Here is a 22952-nt window from a genome sequence, read left to right as displayed (position 1 = left end):
AAATGCCATTGCATACAAGGCTATGGACCAAATGCTGGAAAATGGGATTAGACAGGACAGGGATGGATGGGCGGTGCAGACACGATGGGCCGAAGGGCCTCTTTCTGTGCTGTAAAACTCTATGACTCTATGACATCTCCTGCAGACGTGTTCGCTCGGGACAGTCTCGCTGTCCACAAACTCCCACATACTGCAGTCCGGACACGCAACCTGCTCTGGCATACCTTAGTCTAACCTTGATTTATTTATTTAATTAGTTAAAACCTTTATTCAACGACTATTTATAGTTATATTAATTAGTTTAACTCGTTAAGTTATAAATTTAATAAAATGCATTATAGTTTCCCACTCCTAGTTTAAACCACTGTCCTAGCTTAGAGAGAAGAAACATTAATACTCACCCATCAATCATCTACCTGCTGTCTTGTGACGTCACTCCTTGTTTCTTCTTCTTGTTGAAATTGTCGGAGGTACCACCTCCTCACTGCTGCCACCAATTAGGTCCATGCTGTTCTCAGCCTCCCGCTCAGTTTAAGTACTGCCGCCTCCTCCGATGCTGCCGCCAATTAGGTCCACCTTAAACTGAAGTTGCCAGCTCCTTTCAGTTAGGAGAAAGGTGTGCGGTGACAGGGAACTAAAGAGGGAACGAAAAAAATGACTAAAAGTGGAAGGGAAAATAAGATGTTGACTGATCGGGATGATCATTTTGATATTGGACTGTGCAATGTTGACTCAAAGTTTGCAAAGCTGAGGATATCGCTAGATGAATTCTAGGAAGATGGGAACAGCTGTAGGCCATTCAGCCCCTTGGGCCTGCTCCACCATTAAATTAGATCATGACTGATCTGTGCCTCAACTCCATTTTCCTGCCTTTGCTCCATATTCCTTGATATCCTTACTCAACAAAAATCTATACATCTCAGTTGTGAAAGCTCCAATTGTCCCAGCATTCACAGCCTTTTAGGGGAAAGAGTTCCTGATTTCCACTACCCTTTGTGTGTAAAGGTGCTTCCTGATTTCCCTCCTAAATGGCCAGGTTCTAATTTTAAGCTCCTGCCCCCATGTTCCTGATTCCCCCACTAGAGGAAATTGTTTCTCTGTATCTACCATATCGAATCCATTTAACATTGAGTGATATATTTGGAAACTAAGGCCTCAATATTGGGCCCCCCCTCCCATGGGGGGCGGGGGTTAAACCCTTAAAAACGCGAACCCCCCCCCCCCCCCCCCAAACCGGCAGCGGTTAGCATGGCATGCGAGTGTCCCGTCTCGGAGATGCAGGACATTTCACTTTAACTGATGCGTGCCTTCCCAGGGCTCGGGAAACCCAGCAGCGAAATGAAGGCAGGAGCTGCCGGCTTCAGAAGGCAAGTGCCTTTTATAGCACTCCTTGTGGGCCAGAGCGCGCACACCCTTGTGCCCTTCAGTTTCCCTTCTGCCGATCGCAGCCTCTCTCTAGCCCCTGACACGATCCAAACCGCTGCATTCGCCTCTAGCCAAAGTTGTAGGACATGTAGGGGGACGTTTTGTACAGCGCAAGTGTGTACTCATTAAGGGGATTCAACGGTACAGAACCACATCACGAGGCCCTGTCCATTAAAAGTCAGGTTATGTTATCCATTATAAAATTAAACTTCAACTAATGTACAGCAGCCATTTTAGCAACTTTGGAACAGGAGTAGGCCATTTAAAAACAGAACAGCAGTGTACAGTTACTAGCTAAGTAATCCAGAGGTCTGGACTAAGAATCAGACAAAGGAGTGCAAATCCCATCATGGCAGTTTGAGAATTTGGTTTCAGTTTTAGCTGTTGGACTGTTTTTAAAAAAACAAAACAAAAAAACAATGGTTCATCATGTCCCTCGAGGGATGGAACCCTCCCGTCCTTATCTGGTCTGGGCTTATGTGACTCCAGTCCCACACCAATGTGGTTAACTCTTAACTGCTCTCTGAATTGGGCGAGTGTGCCGCTCAATTGCATCAAACCTATCGAGCTTTTTTTTTTGAAGAATGCTCTGCAAGTTATAGACACACCCACGAAGGCCCCACACCTTAATTTTTGAAAGATGTGTCATCTGCACAAAAGAAACTGGTCCTATAATTGTTTTGTATATTTAACACACACAGTAGAGGAAATAATACGCTGGTAAATCAAATACAGAAATCTAATGACAGACGGATGGAAGTCTGATGGCCTCCACCGTGAAGACTTCCCCATCCCCCCCCCCAACACCACTACCCAGGGTTCTGGGATCCCATTTTGACATCATGTAATTTTGGAGTCAGTTACTAGTTTAACACCCGGGTGCATGAAAACGGAGCAATTTCTAACCCCGCAAAAGGGCAAGTTGCTTTGAATTCAAACTGGCTGCGGTAAAAGAAGGAATGACTTGCATTTATGTAGCATATTTCACGACCTTAGCCAGGATACCTGAGAGTCGTCTTACTACATGCTACAAAAGGAATAGCATATATAGTGCAGGAAGGTACAGAATAATGGGAGATATACATAGTACAAGGCAGCCCACCACCTTCTCGAGGACAACTAGGGATGGGCAATAAATGCCGGCCTTGCTAGTGACACTTGTATCCTGAAAATTAATTTAAAAAGCATAGAATATGTATTTCATTATGTATATACAGGAATCCCTCCCCAACTGTGGGGGATACGTCCCCGTGGTTAGTAAAACTGCGGTTGGCAAATACAGTATTGTAGGAATGTCTAGTTCCTATCAAGAGACTGAGGTCGACTCAGGCGATCAAACAAACGATGTTTAATGTAAAACTAATTGAGTTTAACAAACAGATGCAAGAAAACTATGAATACAGGTCTAGTCAGTTTGGAGGCTCCACGAGGACTGCTTGGGCAGTCCCGTGGCTGATGCATCACGTTTTTCCCGCCGGTGGGGGATCACGTGATGAACGTCATCGCGTTTGCCCGCGCTCTTAAAGGGACCGCGCTCTGTACATGCAAACAGTATATACAAAGATACAGACTCCGGCTGTAGTTAACATATTGTTAAAGGGAATTATATACATTTGATCGGAGTCCTTTAGTGGCTCCGCCACAGTATAATTGTTCAAATAACACAAAAAAGAATATAAAAGCAATAAAATCATGTTATTTACCTTAATCCTAAATTTAAAACCGTGTATGCGCAAAATTCACTGCCGCGTTTGGCAAAAGTTGTCGCAGAGAGAAAACCATGTATACTTGAAATCCGCGTATGGCAAAACCGCGGTTGGGGCGGGATTCCGGTATAGCGAATTATGACAGCCCTGCCTTCCGCTGTCTTGATTTTAAACTCTAGAATTCCCCCCCTAAACCTCTCCACCTCTCTCCTTCTTTAAGACGCTCCTTAAAACCTACCTGTTTGCCCAAGCCTTTGGTCATCTGTTCGAATATCTCCTTATGTGGCTCGGTATCCAATTTTGTTTGATAACGCTCCTGTGAAGCACCTTGGGACATTTTACTGCGTTATAGGTGCTATATAATTGCAAGTGTAAAACTGTAAAACGATCTATAGTATGGGTGTATATATACATATCAAATTTAAAAACTATAGTTAATATTGTTGAAGTGTATATTCCTGCTGTTCCATTGTTCGCCTACCTGTACTGTCATTACCAGCGGGTCTCCAGTAGCACTGCGAACAATGAATCTGTCAGAAGTGTATGATGGGAAAAGTAAGACAGAAATATATATATATATCAGTAAAACTGAGTCGAGCACAGTTGCTGTGTCACACTTACTTCCTGTGACACTTCATTGATAACACCCTCTGAGTCATTCTGAACAGTGCTACAGACTCCCATGACTCCCACAGAGAGTGTGTGCTACACATAGTTCTTATATATAAGGGCCAGATTTCTTTGACTATTTAGAGTCATAGAGTTTTACAGCACAGAAAGAGGCCCTTCGGCCCATCGTGTCCGCGCCGCCCATCCATCCCTGTCCAGTCTAATCCCATTTTCCAGCATTTGGTCCATAGCCTTGTATGCAATGGCATTTCAAGTGCTCATCCAAATGCTTCTTGAATGTTGTGAGGGTTCCTGCCTCTACCACCCTTTCAGGCATTGAGTTCCACATTCCAACCACCCTCTGGGTGAAAAAGTTCCTCCTCAAATCCCCTCTAAATCTCCTGCCCCTTACCCTGAATCTATGCCCCCTTGTTATTGACCCCCCTACTAAGGGGAAAAGTTCCTCTTTATCTACCCTATCTATGCCCCTCATCATTTTGTACACCTCAATCAGGTCCCCCCTCAGCCTTCTTTGCTCCAAGGAAAACAACCCCAGCCTGTCCAGCCTCTCTTCATAGCTGAGGCGCTCCATCCCAGGTAACATCCTGGTGAATCTTCTCTGCACCCTCTCCAAAGCAATCACATCCTTCCTATAGTGAGGCGATCAGAACTGCACACAGTACTCCAGCTGTGGCCTCACCAGCGTTTTGTACAGCTCCATCATAACCTCCCTGCTCTTATATTCCATGCCTCGGCTAATGAAGGCAAGTATCCCATATGCCTTTTTAACCACCTTATCTACCTGTTCCGCTGCCTTCAGGGATCTATGTACATGTACACCAAGGACCCTCTGTACTTCCTACGGTCCTACCACTCATTGTGTATTCCCTTACCTTATTTGTCCGTCCAAAATGCATCACCTCGCACTTTTCAGGGTTAAATTCCATTTGCCACTTTTCCGCCCATCTGACCAACCCGTTTATATCGTCCTGTAGCCTGAGGCTTTCCTCCTCGCAATTTACCACCCCACTAATTTTCGTGTCATCTGCGAACTTACTGATCATACCTTTTACATTCTCATCCAAGTCATTTATGTAGATCACAAACAACAAGGGACCCAGCACCGATCCCTGAGGTACCCCACTGGACACAGGCTTCCAGTCACAAAAGCAACCTTCGACCATCACCCTCTGCCTCCTGCCACTCAGCCAGTTTAGGATCCAACGCGCCAAGGCACCCTGGATCCCATGGGCTCTTACCTTCTTGACCAGTCTCCTATGCGGGACTTTGTCAAAAGCTTTACTGAAGTCCATGTAAACCACATCCACAGCATTTCCCTCATCCACCCCCCTAGTCACCCCCTCGAAAAATTCAATCAGATTTGTCAGACATGATTTACCCTTGACAAAGCCATGCTGACTATCCCCGATTAATCCTTGCCTCTCCAAGTGGAGACTAATTTTGTCCCTCAGAATTTTTTCCAATAATTTCCCTACCACAGATGTTAGGCTCACTGGCCTGTAATTCCCTGGTTTATCCCTGCTACCCTTCTTGAATAATGGTACTACGTTAGCTGTTCTCCAGTCCTCTGGTACATCCCCTGTGGCCAGAGAGGTTCTGAAAATTTGTGTCAGAGCCCCTGCAATCTCCTCCTTTGCCTCCCACAGCAGCCTGGGATACATCTCGTCCGGGCCTGGGGATTTATCCACTTTTTGGCCTGCTAAAACCGCTAGCACCTCCTCCCTCTCGATGCTAATATGTTCAAGTATGTCACAGTCCCCTTGCCCGATTTCTATGTCTGCATCGTCTCTCTCCATAGTGAACACAGATGCAAAAAATTCATTTAAAACCCCGCCTACATCATCTGGCTCTACACACAGATTGCCACTTTGGTCCCTAATGGGCCCTACCCTTTCCCTGGTTATCCTCTTGCCCTTAATATACTTATAAAACATCTTAGGATTTTCCTTTATTTTGCTCGCCAGTGTTATTTCATGGCCCCTCCTCGCCCTCCTAATTTCTTTTTTAAGTATGCCCCTGCACTTTTTATACTCCTCTAGGGCTTCTTCCGTCTTTAGTCTTTTGTAACTGCCAAAAGCCCCCCTTTTATTTCTAATGCATTTTTGTATATCCCTCGTCATCCAAGGTTCCCTTTGCTTGTTGGTCCCACCCTTGACCTTTACAGGAACATGTTGATATACCTATCAATTCCTCCAATAAAAGGCGAAGAGTTACGAAGGTGACTAAAGGTTTTTATTGACTAAATAACAGAGCCCACTCTCGTGGGTGATCCGATCCAAGCAGGAGGAATACCAGCCAGTCGCTCACCTTTATACCTGGCCTGGTGGGTGGAGCCAAGGCGGAGTCGGCAGTGGTCATCCCAGGTATAGCAGTGTGGCAAGAGGCGACCTCGTACCGTGATACAATAGTGGTCAGTGATACAGTTATAACGAACAGTGGTGAACAGTGCTAACTACTAACAGTGATACGATAGTGAACGTGGTTTACCACATTCACCCCTTGTTTAGAATTAAGTCCGGCGGGGTGAAGTGTACTACCAATTCTGGTAGGTCAGTCTGTCCGGAGGCTTCGTAAGCCTCTCCGATCGCCGCAGCGGTGGTGTTGCCTTATCCGGTGCTGGTGCCTTATCCGGTGTTGATGCTGGTGTTTGCGTGGTCGGCGAGGGCTCGTGGGGTTCCGGCATGCCGTCTACCTGGACTGAGGTTGGGGGGGGTGGTGGCGGTGTTTCCGGATCGGCTGAGGGTGCGAGGTCTCGTAGGGAAACAGTGTCCTCCCGCCCGTCTGGGTACGCCACGTAGGCGTACTGGGGGTTGGCGTGCAGGAGGTTCACCCTCTCGACCAGGGGGTCCGTTTTATGGGTCCTCACGTGTTTCCGCAGCCAGACCGGCCCCGGGGCGGTCAGCCAGGTTGGTAGAGTGGTTCCCGTAGTCGACTTCCTGGGGAAAACGAACATTCGTTCATGGGGGGTGGTGTTAGTGGCCGTGCAAAGTAATGACCGGATGGAGTGCAGCGCTGTCAGGAGGACTTCTTGCCAGCGGGAGGTTGGGAGGCCCTTAGACTTTAAGGCTAAGAGGACGGCCTTCCATACCGTCGCGTTCTCTCTTTCCACCTGACCGTTACCTCTGGGGTTGTAGCTGGTGGTCCTGCTTGCTGCAATACCTCTAGGAGGAATTGCCGGAGTTCCTCGCTCATGAAGGAGGAGCCCCGGTTGCTGTGTATATAGTTCGGGAACCCGAACAAGGCGAAGAGGGCATTCCGGCACTTAATGACCGTGCTACTGGTCATGTCGGGGCAGGGGAAGGCAAAGGGGAAACGGGAGTACTCATCAACGATGTTGAGGAAGTACACATTACGGTCAGAGGACGGGAGGGGCCCCTTAAAGTCGATGCTCAGGCGCTCGAAGGGGCGGGTGGCCTTGATCAGGCTTGCTCGGTCCGGCCTATAGAAGTGCGGTTTGCACTCCGCACAGGTCTGGCAGTTCCTGGTCATGGTCCTGACCTCCTCGATGGAGTAGGTCAGGTTGCGGGCCTTAATGAAATGGTAGAGTCTGGTGACTCCGGGGTGGCAGAGCTGGTCGTGGAGGGTCTGAAGCCTATCGATATGCGCGCTGGCGCATGTCATTCGTGAAAGGGCATCAGGGGATTCGTTCAGCTTGCCTGGCCGGTACAAGATCTCATAATCGTAGGTGGAGAGCTCGATTCTCCATCTCAAAATCTTGTCATTCTTGATTTTGCCCTTCAGCTTGTTATTAAACATGAAAGCCATCGAACGCTGGTCGGTGAGGAGGGTAAATCGTTTGCCTGCCAGGTAGTGCCTCCAGCGCCGTACTGCCTCCACGATCGCCTGGGCCTCTTTCTCGACCGACGAATGTCGGATCTCGGGGCCCTGTAGGGTCCTTGAGAAGAAGGCCACTGGCCTCCCCTCCTGGTTTAGGGTGGCGGCTAAGGCGAAGTCGGATGCGTCGCTCTCCACCTGAAAGGGGATGGACTCGTCCACTGCGTGCATTGTGGCCTTGGCTATGTCTCCCTTAATGAGGGAGAAGGCCGCGCACGCCTCCTCCGTGAGGGGGAAGGAAGTGGCTTTCAGGAGGGGTCTGGCTTTGTCCGCGTAATTGGGTACCCATTGGGCATAGTAGGCGAAAAGCCCCAGGGTTCTCCGAAGTGCTTTAGGGCAGTGGGGGAGGTGTAGCTCCATGAGGGGGCGCATTCTTTCTGGGTCGGGGCCGATGATTCCGTTCTCCACTACGCAGCCGAGGATGGCAAGGCGCGTGGTGTTAAACACGCATTTCTCCTTATTGTAGGTGAGGTTCAGCCGTTGGGCCGTACGGAGGAATTTCTCCAGATTCGCGTCATGTTCCTGCCGGTCGCGGCCGCAGATAGTGACGTTATCTAGGTAGGGGAATGTAGCCTGCAGTTCGTTCTGGTCAACCATCTGGTCCATCTCCCTTTGGAAGACCGAGACCCCATTAGTGACACCGAAGGGGACCCTAAGGAAGTGGTATAGGCGCCCATTCGCCTCGAAGGCGGTATACTGGCGGTCCTCAGGGTGGATAGGGAGTTGGTGGTAGGCCGACTTCAGGTCGATGGTCGAGAATACTTTATACTGTGCAATCTGATTGACCATGTCAGATATGCGGGGGAGGGGGTATGCGTCCAGCTGGGTATATCTGTTTATGGTCTGGCTGTAGTCGATGACCAGGCGGTTTTTATCGCCGGTCTTTACGACTACGACCTGGGCACGCCAGGGGCTGCTGCTCCCCTCGATAATGCCCTCTTTCAGGAGGCGCCGCACCTCAGAGCTAATGAAGGCTCTGTCCCCGGCGCTATACCGCCTGCTCTTGGTAGCGACGGGTTTGCAGTCAGGGGTAAGGTTAGCAAACAGAGAGGGTGGCGGGACCTTGAGGGTGGAGAGGCTGCAGGTGTTACGCGGTGGGCGGTTTAACGTTTGCTGGTTGTTGACTGTGAGTGGGGGGAGGGGTCCACCGTATGCTAGGGTTACGCTTTGGAGGTGGGATTGGAAGTCCAGCCCTAGTAGGACGGCAGCGCAGAGATGGGGGAGGACGAGGAGTTTAAAGTTTTTATACTCCGTGCCCTTAACCGACAGGGTCACGACACAGTAGCCGCTGATGTCCGTGGCGTGGGACCTCGATGCCATCGAGATTCGGCTGCGCGTTGGTAGGACAGAGAGGGAGTAGTGGCTCACCGTGTCTGGGTGGATGAAGCTCTCCGTGCTTCCGCTGTCGAACAGGCAGGTCGTGGCGTGGCCGTTCACTTTGATGTCCATCATTGACTTGGACAGATGGTGCGGGCGGGCTTGGTCCAGGGTGACGGAAGCTAGTGTGTAGCTGAGCGAGTCGTTGTCATCTGCGGGCGAGGCGGTCGGGCGTGGTGAGTAAAATGGCGTCTCCCACGAGGTAGGGCCCCATGAGGCACTATTGGGGTCGGTTGCCTTAATCAAAGATGGCCGCCCCATGACTCATGTGTGGGGATGCTGGCCTCAGTTGCCCTAAACAAAGATGGCCGCCCCATGACTCATGTGTGGGGATGCTGGCCTCAGTTGCCCTAAACGAAGATGGCCGCCCCCATAGTTTGCATGCGGCACTGCTGGCCTCTGAGGATCCGCTCCTGCAGGCCTTGGAGAAGTGGCCTTTCTTCAGGCAGGTTTTACATATGGAGTTCTTGGCTGGGCAGCGCAACCTCGGGTGCTTCTCCTGGCCACAAAAAAAACAGCCGGCGGCCCGATCGCGGATGCCCGATGTCGGGGCCGGTGCCGGGGGTGGCGGGGCCGGTCGGGTCCGGGACGCCGACGCAGAGGTAGGTCCCGGGGGCGGCGCTGGGAAGGGTGCTGTGGTAGGGGTCGGGCCCGAGTCCCAGGGTCGCGAGCAGTACCTGGTGAATGCTTCCTGATCTTGGTGGGCCACTTCCAGGGAGATAGCGAGGGCTTCAGCTTTTTCCATGCTGAGGTCTTTAGCTTCCAGCAGTCTTTGCCGTGAGTACTCGGACCGTAGGCCTTTCAGGAATGCGTCACGGATATTATCTTCAGTATTTTCGGCTGCCGACACCGATTTAAAGTCACAGTTCCTGGCGAGTGCATATAGCGCCTGTGAGAATTCGGCTACTGATTCTCCTGGCTGTTGCGGCCGTGATCTTAGGAGGTGCCTAGCGTACATGTAGTTTACCGGGGTCCGGTACTTCTGTTTCAGCAGGTTGATGGCGGTCTCGTAGGTAGTCATGTCCTCGATGAGAGTGTATACTCTCGGGCTCAGTTGTGCCTGCAGGACACTTAGTTTGGATGCCTGAGGGACGCTGGATTCTCTCAGGTATGATTCGAAGCAGACCAGCCAGTGTTTAAAGTCTGCGGCTGAGTTTGCTGCTCGTGGGTTCAGGTCCAGGTACGGCGGTCTGAGGGCTCGCAGCCAAGCTGGCTGGTGTGGCTGTGCTCCTGGGAGCTGCGCTGGTGGCTCCTCCGCCGGTTGTGACTCGTTGTCGGACATCATTAAATTTAGTCAATAAAATTGATATACCTATCAATTCCTCCAATAAAAGGCGAAGAGTTACGAAGGTGACTAAAGGTTTTTATTGACTAAATAACAGAGCCCACTCTCGTGGGTGATCCGATCCAAGCAGGAGGAATACCAGCCAGTCGCTCACCTTTATACCTGGCCTGGTGGGTGGAGCCAAGGCGGAGTCGGCAGTGGTCATCCCAGGTATAGCAGTGTGGCAAGAGGCGACCTCGTACCGTGATACAATAGTGGTCAGTGATACAGTTATAACGAACAGTGGTGAACAGTGCTAACTACTAACAGTGATACGATAGTGAACGTGGTTTACCACACATGTTGGCGTTGTACTCTCTCTATTTCCCTTCTGAAAGTCTCCCACTGTTTTGATGTGGATTTTCCTATAAGTAGCTGCTCCCAGTCCACTTTGGCCAGATCCTGCCTTATCATATTAAAATCGGCCCTCCCCCAATTTAGAACCCTTATTTCCGGGCCGCCTTTGTCTTTTTCCATGACCACCTTAAATCTCACCGAATTATGGTCACTGTCGCCAAAATGCTCTCCTACTGACACTTCCACCACTTGCCCGGCTACATTCCCCAGAATTAGGTCCAGTACCGCCCCCTCTCTTGTAGGACTTTCTACATGTTGGCTCAAAAAGCTCTCCTGGATGCACTTTAAGAATTCTGCACCCTCTAAGCCTTTCACACTCTGGCAGATTCCTGCTGTAACTCCGGTGGGAGTCCATCGGGACAGCTCGGAGATGAGCTGGGACCCAGATGCACCAGGTCCCGACCTGAGCTGGGAATTCCCTCTGCCTGCCCCCGACAAGGCCAGCCATGTCAAAGGGGATGTCTCTCTGGAGGCCAGTACTCTGAGTCAGATGGTGTACTGAGCCAGCCTTCAATAGGCCACAAGTGGGTCCTAACGGTGGAGAGGAGCAGCCTAGACCCTGAAGATTGTCAAACTTTTAAAGAAAAATTTAGATTGGTGTGAATGGGCCTTAACTGGGGTCTCCAGTGGACCTTCTCCTCCCCCTCCAACCCCAGGCTAGTTGGCGGGGTCAGCATTGGAGGACACTGGCAAGAATGATCCTTGCATAACTACCAGGGCCCACAGAATTTTGGCCCCAAATAGTCTACTGATAATTCAAAGTTGTTTTCTGTGCTGAAACTCAAATTTAAATTAAGCAACTTTGAATGAAGAAGAATTGTTTGTGTGTCTGTGTGTGTTTGTCTGTGTGTGCGTGTGCATGCCTGTGTTTGTATGTGTAATACGTATTAGTCGATCTCCTGTGGTGTTGCACATAACGAGTCAAGACCAAGGGGGAAAAATTGGGTATCGCCCATTTTGGGGTGCTAATATCGGCCGGGTGCAAAGTTTAGCGCCCAGCGCTAATTATTGCCTCAACTGCAAAATTTGCCTCTATCGCCCCTGGAGGTGATTTGAGCGCTAATTCAAGCACTACACACCTCTCAAGGTGCAAACGTTGGGGAGCAAGGCACTACCTCAGAACGCTACCGAAGCTCAGGCGATGTCGGTTACCATGGAAGCCGGACAGACTGGCGTCGTCCAGTTCTTAAAGGGGGAGGGCCATCTTGCTGGCCAGCCACACCCTGATCATTGCTGCCTTGAATCTTGGCCTGGAGAGACCTCGAAAGCAATTGTGTGGAAGCACTAATGGATAGGCCCAGGGAAAGAGCTCGGCGCTTAGGAACCTCAAAAGTGGTGCTGAAGGCCAAAGCTCCTTAGGACAGCGTTAAATCTTTCCAGATGTGTATCTTCCTCTCAACCTGCGTGTACCAAAAATTTTGCTGACAAGAAAAGGCAGGAAGCACCCGCCTTTAAATAGCGCTCCCTCAGCCCCTTCCCGACTTGAAAACGTTCCCCTCTACCTGTCGTTCCTAGCGGCAGGTGCTAAGGCAGGGGGTACCGGGGCGTTGCACGCTCGAATGATGTCACAATCTGCGGGCGTGTTTAGCGCCACGCAAAACAACTGGTCAATTTCGCGGGCGGTGCTAAACTCGCCACGCTCGGGCGGTAAATTCCTAGCGCCCTGTTAGCGCCCCCGGAGGCGGTAACGGGAGGTGCTAACCAACCGAATTTTTCCCCCCGAAGTGTCTTATTTAGGTGAAGCAGGGTTAGTGAATGGAGAATACTTGAAACAGACCGTGCAAATGTAATTCAGTCCCCATTTTATACTTATTTTTATATAATACTTTCATTTCATGTTAATATTTATTGATAAGTAGCAAAGCAAACAGTTTGAGAAATGGGGTAGAGTTAATGGGACAATCGGATTCACAGCGCCACTACTGCTGGGAGGATGGAATTACATATCGTGTGACGCACCTTTTCACACCCTCCAGACGTTCCAAAGCACTTTACAGACAATTAAGTATTATTGAAGTGTGGTCACATTGTAATGTAGGAATTGCATTAAGTGTGACGCATGCCCAGCGATGATAAAAATGATCATGGTAGCAAGTGTCAGCCAATGTGTTGGAGGTGGGGTGGGACTTACAACAGGACCTGTAGCAAACAAAGTCTATTTAAAAAGAGTCTCTATGAACTGCAGCAAACAGAACTCATGACCGAAACTACAGCAAAGTCTCCCAATGAAAGCCGTGTTATTTCACCAGTAAACTGCAGTGAGTGGGGAATAGTTACATAATACAAATTATGTGGTTAAAATCAGTCCCAGTGATTGATGGGGGAATAACTCACTCATCTCCATTCTGGCCGGGAAAAGGGATATCATTATATCCGGCCAACTAAAGGTGCTTTCAGCATGCTACTGTAGCATTGGTGCGAAGAGGTTTCAGTTCACACCAACATTGTAGTTATAGTGTAAATCGAGCCTGAATCCAGAGGCAGGGCCCAACCTGATACCACAGCAAAGCAGAGCGAGCCTCCCTAAAGGAAATAGTCTAACTCTGCTTTGCTTCAAAGTCAGTTTGGGCCTTCAAACCCAGTTTACACTCCAAGTTTAGCATTGGTGTGAAGCCAAAGCAACAACAGCAACGTGTATTTATATAGCGCCTTTAATGTAATAAAACATCCCAAGGCGCTTCACAGGAGCGTTAAAACAAAATTTGACACCAAGCCACATAAAGAGAAATTAGGGCAGGTGACCAAAAGCTTGGTCAAAGAGGTAGGTTTTAAGGAGGAAAGCGAGGTAGCAAGGCGGAGAGGTTTAAGCAGGGAATGCCAGAGCTTAGGGCCTTGGCAACAGAAGGCACGGTCACCAATGGTTGAGCGATTATAATCAGGGATGCTCAAGAGGGCAGAATTAAAGGAGCTAAGCTAAGCTTGTAGTGGGGAATGTGCAGTAAGTGTCGATCACACTAGGCATGAAAGGCACCCAATCTGTGTGTGTGTGTGTTTGTTTACTGACAGAATGGGGTCCCCATGCATTAGGGACTCCCACAGCTGGGGGCTTTGCAGTTGTTCAAAAATAAAATGAAAAAGAGCTTGCATTTATATAGCGCCGTTCACATCCTCGGGATGTCCCAAAGCACTTTACAGCCAGTGAAGTACTTTTGAAGTGTGGTCACTATTGTAATGTAGGAAACGCAGCAGCCAATATGTACACTGCAAGGTCCCACAAACAGCAATGAAATAAATTTCCAGATAATATGTTTATTGGTGATGGTGGTTGAAGGATAAATGTTGACCAGGACACTGGGGAGAACTTCCCTGCTCCTCTTCAAAATAGTGCCATGGGATCTTTGACGTCCACCTGAGGGGGCAGACGGAGCCTCGGTTTAACGTCTCATCCAGAAGACGGGTTTTGGTTCAATGAGCTGCACTCCAGTTTATCCCATTACCATTCATTGCCTCAGATGGAGCACAGGGACACTAGTGATCTCTGTGATTTTTGTTGTGTGACCTTTTTTATCTGTGGTAGAATTCTGTTGTAGGAAATAATCTGTCGGTTCAATTGGATTTAACAACTTGCCCCAACACTATTACAAAAATGTTGGTGTGCAAGGTCACTTACTGTAGACTTTGGGTAAAGAAAAGGTATTGTTTGCATTAAATGGTGATTAATAGCTGCCAGGACTTGAATTGGGGATGAGGTAATGCTATATGGAAGCATCTTACACACCTGGGTGTGTTTTGCTTTATTTTTGTGTGTGTTCTTTTTCAACCTAAAAGGCATCTGTTGTGAAGTGGCTATTAATGTGGAGAAGGCATTAAGCTGAGGTAGTTACATGTGAGGTTGTGACTCTCAAAGCTGATTTGCACGACTCAAAAATCTAGAAGTCATGAAGGAGTTATGACTTGCCTTACAAAGGAATTCCTTCCACTCAATGGGTGGTCATGAGTTAAACTTTATAATAGTCACTTGAATCTTTTTTGGACAACTGACTACGATGGGAACTAAATAAGTTTGAAGAGCTGTTTAATACTCCCTGTTCATACATATGAGGTGTGTCTCCCCTCTCTTCAGAAGTGCCTGTGGCTAACATTATTTTCACGGTTTTATCACAGAGCTTTGCTTAAGTTTCTGATTGCTTGACCTACTGGAAGTGAAGCTAGGACATGGTTTTAAATGAATAGAGTTTAAAGAAGATAGGTTTTGAAATGTAAAGGAATATGAGCCATTCTCCAATTCATCATATATAGTGGCCTTGCCCAACTGTATGGGAACTGTTGCAGGGAACTGTTGCAGAGAACTGTTGGTTTCAAGGCCACAGTCTTCACGGGAGAAAGAAATTTAATTTTTAATATATCCTGGCTTCATAGTGATGTCAAAATTGTCCCACAGAGCGAGCACTTCACATGAGGTACCAGGTCCAATGTCAAGGAGATCGAAAGCTGATTATTGCATTATTTCTTCTTCAGCCTGTGGTCCATTATCAGTGATACTTTACTTTTGCGATGTAACTGAGAGCTTCAAAGTGCACTGTTGGAATAATAATAAGACTACAGGGGAGAAAAATTCAGTTGTTTGCGCCTCCCGTTAGTGCCTTAAGAGGGCGCTAATGGGGCGCAAAGCAACTAGCGCCCAGGCGCAGCGATGTTTGCACCGCTCGCGAAATTTCCCAGACATTTTGTGGCGGCGCTAAACACTACCACCACGATCTCCTGCGCCAGCAGATTGTGACGTCAGTCGATTGTACAACGCCCCGCTAGCGCCCCGGACTGGATATTGAGTGGCGCCCCCGCCTTACCGCCTGCCGCTAGCAACGACAGGTTGAGGGGAGCGTTTTGCAGTCAGGAAGGGACTGGGGGAGCGCTATTTAAAGGCGACTGCTTCCTGCCTTTTTTTTTGTTGGTGACATTTTTGCAGCACGCATTCTGAGAGACTTCTGGAGAGATGCTACACTGTGTGAAGGAGTTTTGCATACTGAGCAGCACTTTGCAGGTTCATTTTGATTTGCCCTTCCTTGTATCTATTTAGAAGAGACTGTGGGGGCTGCATTCTGAGCTCTTTCCCTGGGTCTCTCCATTGTTCTTTCCAGCAGATTTGATTTACAGGTCTCTCCAGGCCGAGATTCAAGGCTGCAATGAGCAGGATGTGGATGGAGAGCAAAATCAACCCTCCCCTTTAAGATAAAAACAGAAAATGCTGGAGAAACTCAGCAGGTCAAGCAGCATCTGTGAAGAGAGAAACAGAGTTAACGTTTCAGATCGATGGCCATTCGTCAGAGCTCCCCTTTAAGAATTGGCCGGTGCCAGTGTGTCTGTTCCATTGCTGACTGACATCACATGAGCTTTGCCAGCGCTCTGAGGTAGCGCCTCGCTCCTCGGCCTTTGCACCTTAAGACAGATGTGAAGCGCCTGATTTAGCGCTCCAATCACCTCCAGGGGCGATAAAAGTCAAGTTTGCTGTTGGAGGCGATAATTAGCGCCAGGCGCTAAACTTTGCACACGGCCGATAATGGCGCCCCAAACGGGGCGATACTGAATTTTTCCCCCAGGAATCTTATTGGACAATCCCATAATCTACTCATTGAGAGTCAAGTCACTCTTTACCGTTCATTAGAGCTGAGCCCTTGAATCAGCTGAATGAAGACTTGAAGGCCATTTATTTGAACTTGCTACCTTTTTTTTTCTCTGCATGTAATTCTATTGATGCTGCAGATTGTCCAACACCATTATATAAAGATATAAGCATGGGCACTGTATGTTGTTACTGATCATGGGTTGAAAAAAATCAAAGGGCCTGCATTCTGGTGCCATAAGGTGGAAGGATTAAGATTTGCACAAATGATGCCCAGACTGTGGTGTATGTAACCTGTTCCACCTTAAGAGAACTTAAGCCTGTTCCACCTTAAGAGATGTACTACTTTCTCTGGCTGCTGTATATGTAATACCGGTGGTGACCACCGGTATATAAGCACTGTGTAGTAATATTGTATTTAGTATAGTCCTGACCTCCAACCAGTAAAGACCTGTTGAACTTTAATCTTGTAGTCTGTGTTAGTAATTACAACTAGAACACACAGACTTAACAGTGGCGACGACGACGATTCTTACCCTGCGGCAGTTTATATCCACGGCGGCTTCGTCCACAGAACAGACGTCAAAGAGAGGCTTCCACCCTCATCACCCTGCTGGAAGACACGTCGCGCGGCAGACATCGAGAAACCAGAGTGCAGAAGACATCCTGAACTCAAAGCCTCCATCAGCGGCTGTCCGCTATCTTCTTTCTACCTCAGTGGTGGGTAAGCCGGGCAGCGACGCGACCAGAAAGTCGGCCGCGTTGGCTGTACAGACGGGGAGGGAAGACGGAGGAATAAGGGCGGTGAGATCGATCGCGACCGGAGATAAGGGCCGGGCCGCATTCGGGCCGAAAGGCGCAGCGCGGGGACATCAATCACGGCTGGTGATAAGGGCCGGGCCGCATTCGGGCTAAAAAGGCGCAGCGTCTGGGGCAACTGAAGGCGCGAGAGCCGCGGTGAAGCGGAGCCAGCGTCGGGGGACGGATGAAGACCGCCAAGCGCGGGAAAACCGCCATTTTGTAGGCGGAGGACGAAGACAAGAGCGGGAAGCTGCCATCTTGGATAAAAATTTAAATAAATTAAATTGCAACGATGCCTAAACATGGGAACATTAATACCTTTGATAGCGACATCGAAGATTGGGCCATGTATGTAGAACGCATACAAAATTATTGTAAAGCAAATAAAATCCCAGATGAAGAGAAAGCACTAACATTATTAAACTTAATGGGTGCGAAGACATACGGGCAATTGAAACACCTTTTATCACCAGATGAACCGGCGGATAAGACGTTCGAGGAGATTGTTACTGTCCTGAAAAATCATCTAAACCCCACGCCGCTGATGCTAGCGGAACGATTTAAATTTTACAGCAGAAGGCAGCCGAATGATGAAAGCAATGCTGAATATTTAATGGAATTGCGTAAGCTAGCAAAGTACTGTCAGTTTGGAACGAGACTGACAGAGGCGCTACGCGATAAATTTGTGTGTGGTTTATTAAAAGAAGATACACAAAAGCGACTGCTCGAGGAGAATGAGCTGACGCTTGAGAAAGCGGTCACTATGGCAGCAGCACACGAAGCCGCAGCGAGAGGCACGGCAGTAATGCAGCTACGGTCACCGGAACTCAGTACAAATAAATTGAGTTTGAGTACTGTAAAATGTTATCATTGTGGAAAGACAACGCACGATCAGAACCAGTGTTGGTTTAAAAACCAAGAATGCAGAACGTGTGGCAGGCTTGGCCACATAGCTAAAGTATGCCGGTCAGGAAAGAAGACCAGCAACAAAAAGTCACCGCAAGGAAAATACATAAAGGTACACAAGGTGACAAAGAACAGTTCGACCGAACAGAAGTCAGATTCAGACGCTAGCAGTAATGAACTGGGTAGCTTAAGAGTACACAATGTTGGTAAGGATGCAGATCTCCAGACAATTTGGGTCACCCTTCAGATAGCAGGAGTCCAAGTAAAGATGGAATTGGACACTGGATCGGCATTGACGGTCATGAATAAGAAAGATTACAAAAGGTTATTCCAACATATTCCCCTACGGGATACGGAGATTATATTGAAAACATACACGGGGCAAAGAGTGTACCCCATCGGAAAGATAGAGGTAAAAGTGGTCCACAAGGGCGAAGAAAGCCAAGTAATGGACTTATATGTGCTACCTGAAGGAGGTCCACCACTACTGGGACGGGAGTGGATTAGGAAAATGAATATGGACTGGCACTCCTTGAAGGCACGAACGGTAGATTCCGGGGAAACGGATGTCAAACCTAAACGATTGTCCAAAATATTGGATGATGCTAAGGAGGTGTTCCAGCAGGGACTGGGAACACTGAGAGGAATTACGGCAAACATCAAGATTGATGAACATGCACACCCAAAATTTTTTAAAGCCAGACCGGTACCCTATGCAATACGACCTACTGTAGAAGCGGAACTGGAAGCGCTAGAACGTTCAGGTGTACTGTCTAAGGTAGATTGGAGTGAGTGGGCTACGCCCATTGTTCCCGTTATGAAACGTCCTTCGAGCAACAAGCCAGGAGAACCAGGGAAGGTTCGCATCTGTGGAGATTTCAAAATCACCGTTAATCCGGTGCTTCACACGGTGCAGTATCCGCTTCCGCGGATTGAGGATATTTTTGCTTCGTTGTCTGGCGGGAAACACTTCACCAAGATAGACCTGGCGCAGGTGTACTTGCAGATGGAGGTTGAAGAAGAGTCACGCCAATACCTCACGATCAACACGCATCGAGGTTTGTACCGGTACAATAGGCTGGTTTTTGGAGTGGCATCGGCTCCAGCAATTTGGCAGAGGGCCATGGAGCAGGTATTACAGGGAATTCCAGGCACACAATGTTACCTGGACGATATTCTGATTACAGGTGATGGTGATGAAGAACACCTCGCAAACTTGGAACTGGTGCTCAACAGACTGAAAGAGTATGGACTTAGACTTAATCGGCAGAAATGTGAGTTCTTCCAGAAGCGGATCTCTTACCGTGGTCATGTCATTGACCGGGAGGGGCTTCATAAGTCTCCTGACAAGATAGAGGCAGTTGTAAAGGCTCCCGCTCCGGATAATGTCTCTCAGTTGAGGTCGTTTCTAGGATTGATTAACTATTACCATAAATTTCTACCAAATCTATCCACGGTACTTCACCCACTAAACGCTCTTTTACAGAAGGGGGTACCATGGGAATGGAGCGAAAACTGTAAGAAGGCATTTCGCAAAAGCAAAGAATTGATCACCTCAGGAAGTGTTGGCTCACTTCAACCCGACACTGCCTATTCGGTTGGCTTGTGATGCTTCTCCATATGGTATTGGGGCAGTACTCTCTCACAAGTTGCCAAGTGGCACGGAAAGGCCAGTCGCGTTTGCATCCAGATCATTGACCTCCGCTGAGCGCAACTATGCGCAGATCGATAGGGAGGCTCTCAGCCTTGTATGGGGAGTAAAGAAGTTTAATCATTACCTGCAGGGCCAAAAATTCACACTTCTGACAGACCATCAGCCGTTGGTATCCACTTTTAACCCTAAGAAGGGTGTTTCAGTGATGACAGCACAGCGTCTCCAGAGATGGTCCCTTTTCCTAGGGGCACATCAATATCAAATAGAATTCAAAGGTACGAAGCAGCATGGCAATGCTGATGGGCTGTCGCGCCTGCCACTACCTGAAGAAGAAGAAACGACGAAAGTTGACCCTGTTGAGTTATTTCATTCGACCATCATCGAGTGTTTACCAGTCACCAATGCAAGTATTGAAAGAGAAACCAGGAACGACCTGACACTGTCCAGAGTCTACGAGGTGACAGTGAAAGGATGGCCAACACGTGGTGATCCTCTGTTACCGGCATTCTCGGCAAGGCGAGACCAGCTGTCCGTCTGCCATGGTACTTTGATGTACGGGACAAGAGTGATTATTCCTCCCAAGTTAAGGGAAAGAGTTCTAAAAGAACTGCATGAAGGTCATCTGGGGGGAGTTAAGATGAAAAGTCTTGCTAGGGCTTATGTATGGTGGCCGGGTATTGACCAACAGATAGAGGAGTTGACGAAAAGCTGCGCTGGGTGCCAAAAAGTGCAAAATGCACCTCCGATCGCACCACTACACCCATGGGAATGGCCTTCAGCCCCATGGCAATGCGTACATATTGACTTTGCTGGTCCATTCATGGACTCCATGTTCCTAATTGTGGTGGGCGCACATTCCAAATGGCCAGAAGTGATCAAGATGAATACCACTACTTCAGAAAAGACAATTGCGGTGTTAAGAACAATATTCGCAAGGAACGGACTGCCAGAACAGATCTGTTCAGACAACGGACCACAGTTCGTGTCGGAAGAATTCCAAAAATTCTTAAAGAAGAATGGGGTGAAACATTATACCTCTGCCCCATATCATCCGGCGACAAACGGGTTGGCCGAGAGATTTGTCCAAACATTCAAAAAGGCAATAAAGGCCATGAACGATGATCAGATTCCGCTACAGCACAAGGTGGAGAATTTCCTAATGGCATATCGAAACGCCGCTCATGCAGTGACTAACCAAAGTCCTGCCATGATGTTTTATAACAGGAGGTTGCGGTCCAGGTTGGACTTGTTAAAACCAAATGTGCGGAGGGAAGTGGAAAACAAACAGTTCCGGCATATTAATAACAAGACCACTCGAAGTTTCGACGTAGGACAACCAGTGTTGGCAAGGGGCTATGGAAACGAAAAATGGCAGTCTGGAACAATTCGGGCCAGACAAGGACCTCTGATGTACACAGTAGATATTGGTAACAATGTGATAAGGCGTCATGCGGATCAACTGGTAGAATCGAGAGCAAGGGTCGAACCCATGGTTGCGACAGAGACAACTGTGGAAGACGTTAATGAACCTGAAGCATCTACCTCGGCAGGGAATGTACCTGATGATGATAACACCCAATGCATGGGAGACCAACTAGAGGAGTCACCTCAGCAACAGGAATCAGAGACCACTGAAAGGCGTTATCCAAACCGAATCAGAAGGCCTCCTGAGAGACTGAACCTTTGAACTGTTTATACCTGAAGTTATATATGTTATTATGTTATGTTAAATGGGGATATGACTGTTAAGCTAAAAAGGGAGGATTGTGGTGTATGTAACCTGTTCCACCTTAAGAGAACTTAAGCCTGTTCCACCTTAAGAGATGTACTACTTTCTCTGGCTGCTGTATACGTAATACCGGTGGTGACCACCGGTATATAAGCACTGTGTAGTAATATTGTATTTAGCGTAGTCCTGACCTCCAACCAGTAAAGACCTGTTGAACTTTAATCTTGTAGTCTGTTAGTAATTACAACTAGAACACACAGACTTAACCCAGACCAGAGGATTCTTTGATGCAAACAGGAAAGTTCCAGGTTCATGACCCAGAAAAGTGACCCAACCCATAGAAGTGAGACCGTTTCTAGAGTCAGTCCGAGCTTAATGCTCAACAGGAGAATCCTAACACAAGCTCAATGCCACAGTGCATTTTGAAACCTTTGGTTGGTGCTCTTAGGAGCAGTTGCAATGAGATTAAAGCAGCCATTAAGCAGTAGAACTGGCCTTTGAAATGAAAGTGTCAGTAGGGTGTTGGAACACCAATGCTTGTACTTGCAGGGCAATTAGATGCAGGTTCAAATCCCCACACCCAACATTGCTGAAGTTCCAGTCTCAAAAACACCATTGCTGGGGTTGGATGTCATCCTTCCCTTGGACCCATACCCAACCCACAGGAATGGAAAGTGGGAGAGTCATCTATGGAATGCTCTTGCACAGGTTTTGCACAACCTTCTCAATAGCCGTCTTTCGAGATGCCTGACTGCCAAAAGTTTCACTGCCTGGGGGGGGGGAGAAACCAGGGAGAAAAGAATGTGGATGAAGTTAAAGGTAAACAACTGTGGTCGTCTAGCTCTTTTACTTCTTTTGTTTCTTTCACTTCTTTTGTCCGATCGCAGCCCTGCCTTTGATCTGTTTTCTTTTCTTTCCAGTTTTGAAGAAGGGTTCGACCCGAAACGTCAACTCAAATTTCTCTCCACGGATGTTGCCTGACCACCTGAGTTTTTCCAGCATTTTCTGTTGTTATTGTGGGTTTTTTTTAAATTGCAAATAAGTTAATTGAGGACTTCTTGATCTGCTTTACATCAGTTATGTTGGGTTTGATTGCAAGTCGCGTCTGATGCTGTTTGCTGTACAACACCTAACTTGTTTTACCCTTTTTGTTTGTACTTTGTAGGTCGGCACAGCCAGGTATATGGCGCCTGAGGTGCTAGAGTCACGAATTAACTTGGAGGACATTGAGGCATTTAAACAGTCCGATGTGTATTCGATGGCACTAGTTCTGTGGGAGATAGCATCGCGATGTACGGCTGTTGGCGGTGAGTAACATCAAAGTTTTATATTTTAAAACTACAAACTTTAACATTGTTTAACAATAAGATCCACATTTTGTCCTGTTCATGTACAGTATCTGGAAATTTCAACAAGGAGGGGAGTGATGAACTGAACAAAAATGATCATAGGTGTCAGCCATAGCTCATTTGGTAGCATTCTCGCCTCTGAATCAGACGTTAAATCGAGGCCCCGTCTGCCCCCTCAGGTGGATGTAAAACCACTTTGGTACTATTGCAAAGAAGAGCAGAGGAGTTTTGCCCAATATTTATCGATCAACCAACATAGAATAGTACAGCACAGAAGGAGGCCATTCGGCCCATCGAGTC

At 48.1% G+C, this 22952-nt stretch overlaps 1 protein-coding gene across 1 annotated transcript in view; it reads left to right on the top strand.

The window, feature by feature from the left end:
• Nucleotides 1-22952, top strand: part of tgfbr2b (transforming growth factor beta receptor 2b) — a 117380-nt gene that overhangs the window by 74017 nt on the left and 20411 nt on the right. The window contains exon 5 of the mRNA XM_085988985.1: nucleotides 22469-22610. Coding sequence (XP_085845111.1) covers nucleotides 22469-22610 — 142 coding nt within the window. The remainder of the gene's footprint in view (nucleotides 1-22468; nucleotides 22611-22952) is intronic.

This window comes from Somniosus microcephalus, chromosome 5, assembly GCF_052327205.1.
Source record: "Somniosus microcephalus isolate GS21.2 chromosome 5, FLI_Smic_1.0, whole genome shotgun sequence".
NCBI lineage: Eukaryota > Metazoa > Chordata > Chondrichthyes > Squaliformes > Somniosidae > Somniosus > Somniosus microcephalus.
The sequence above is the reverse complement of the archived record's forward strand: the minus strand, read 5'-3'. Positions and strand labels throughout refer to the sequence as shown.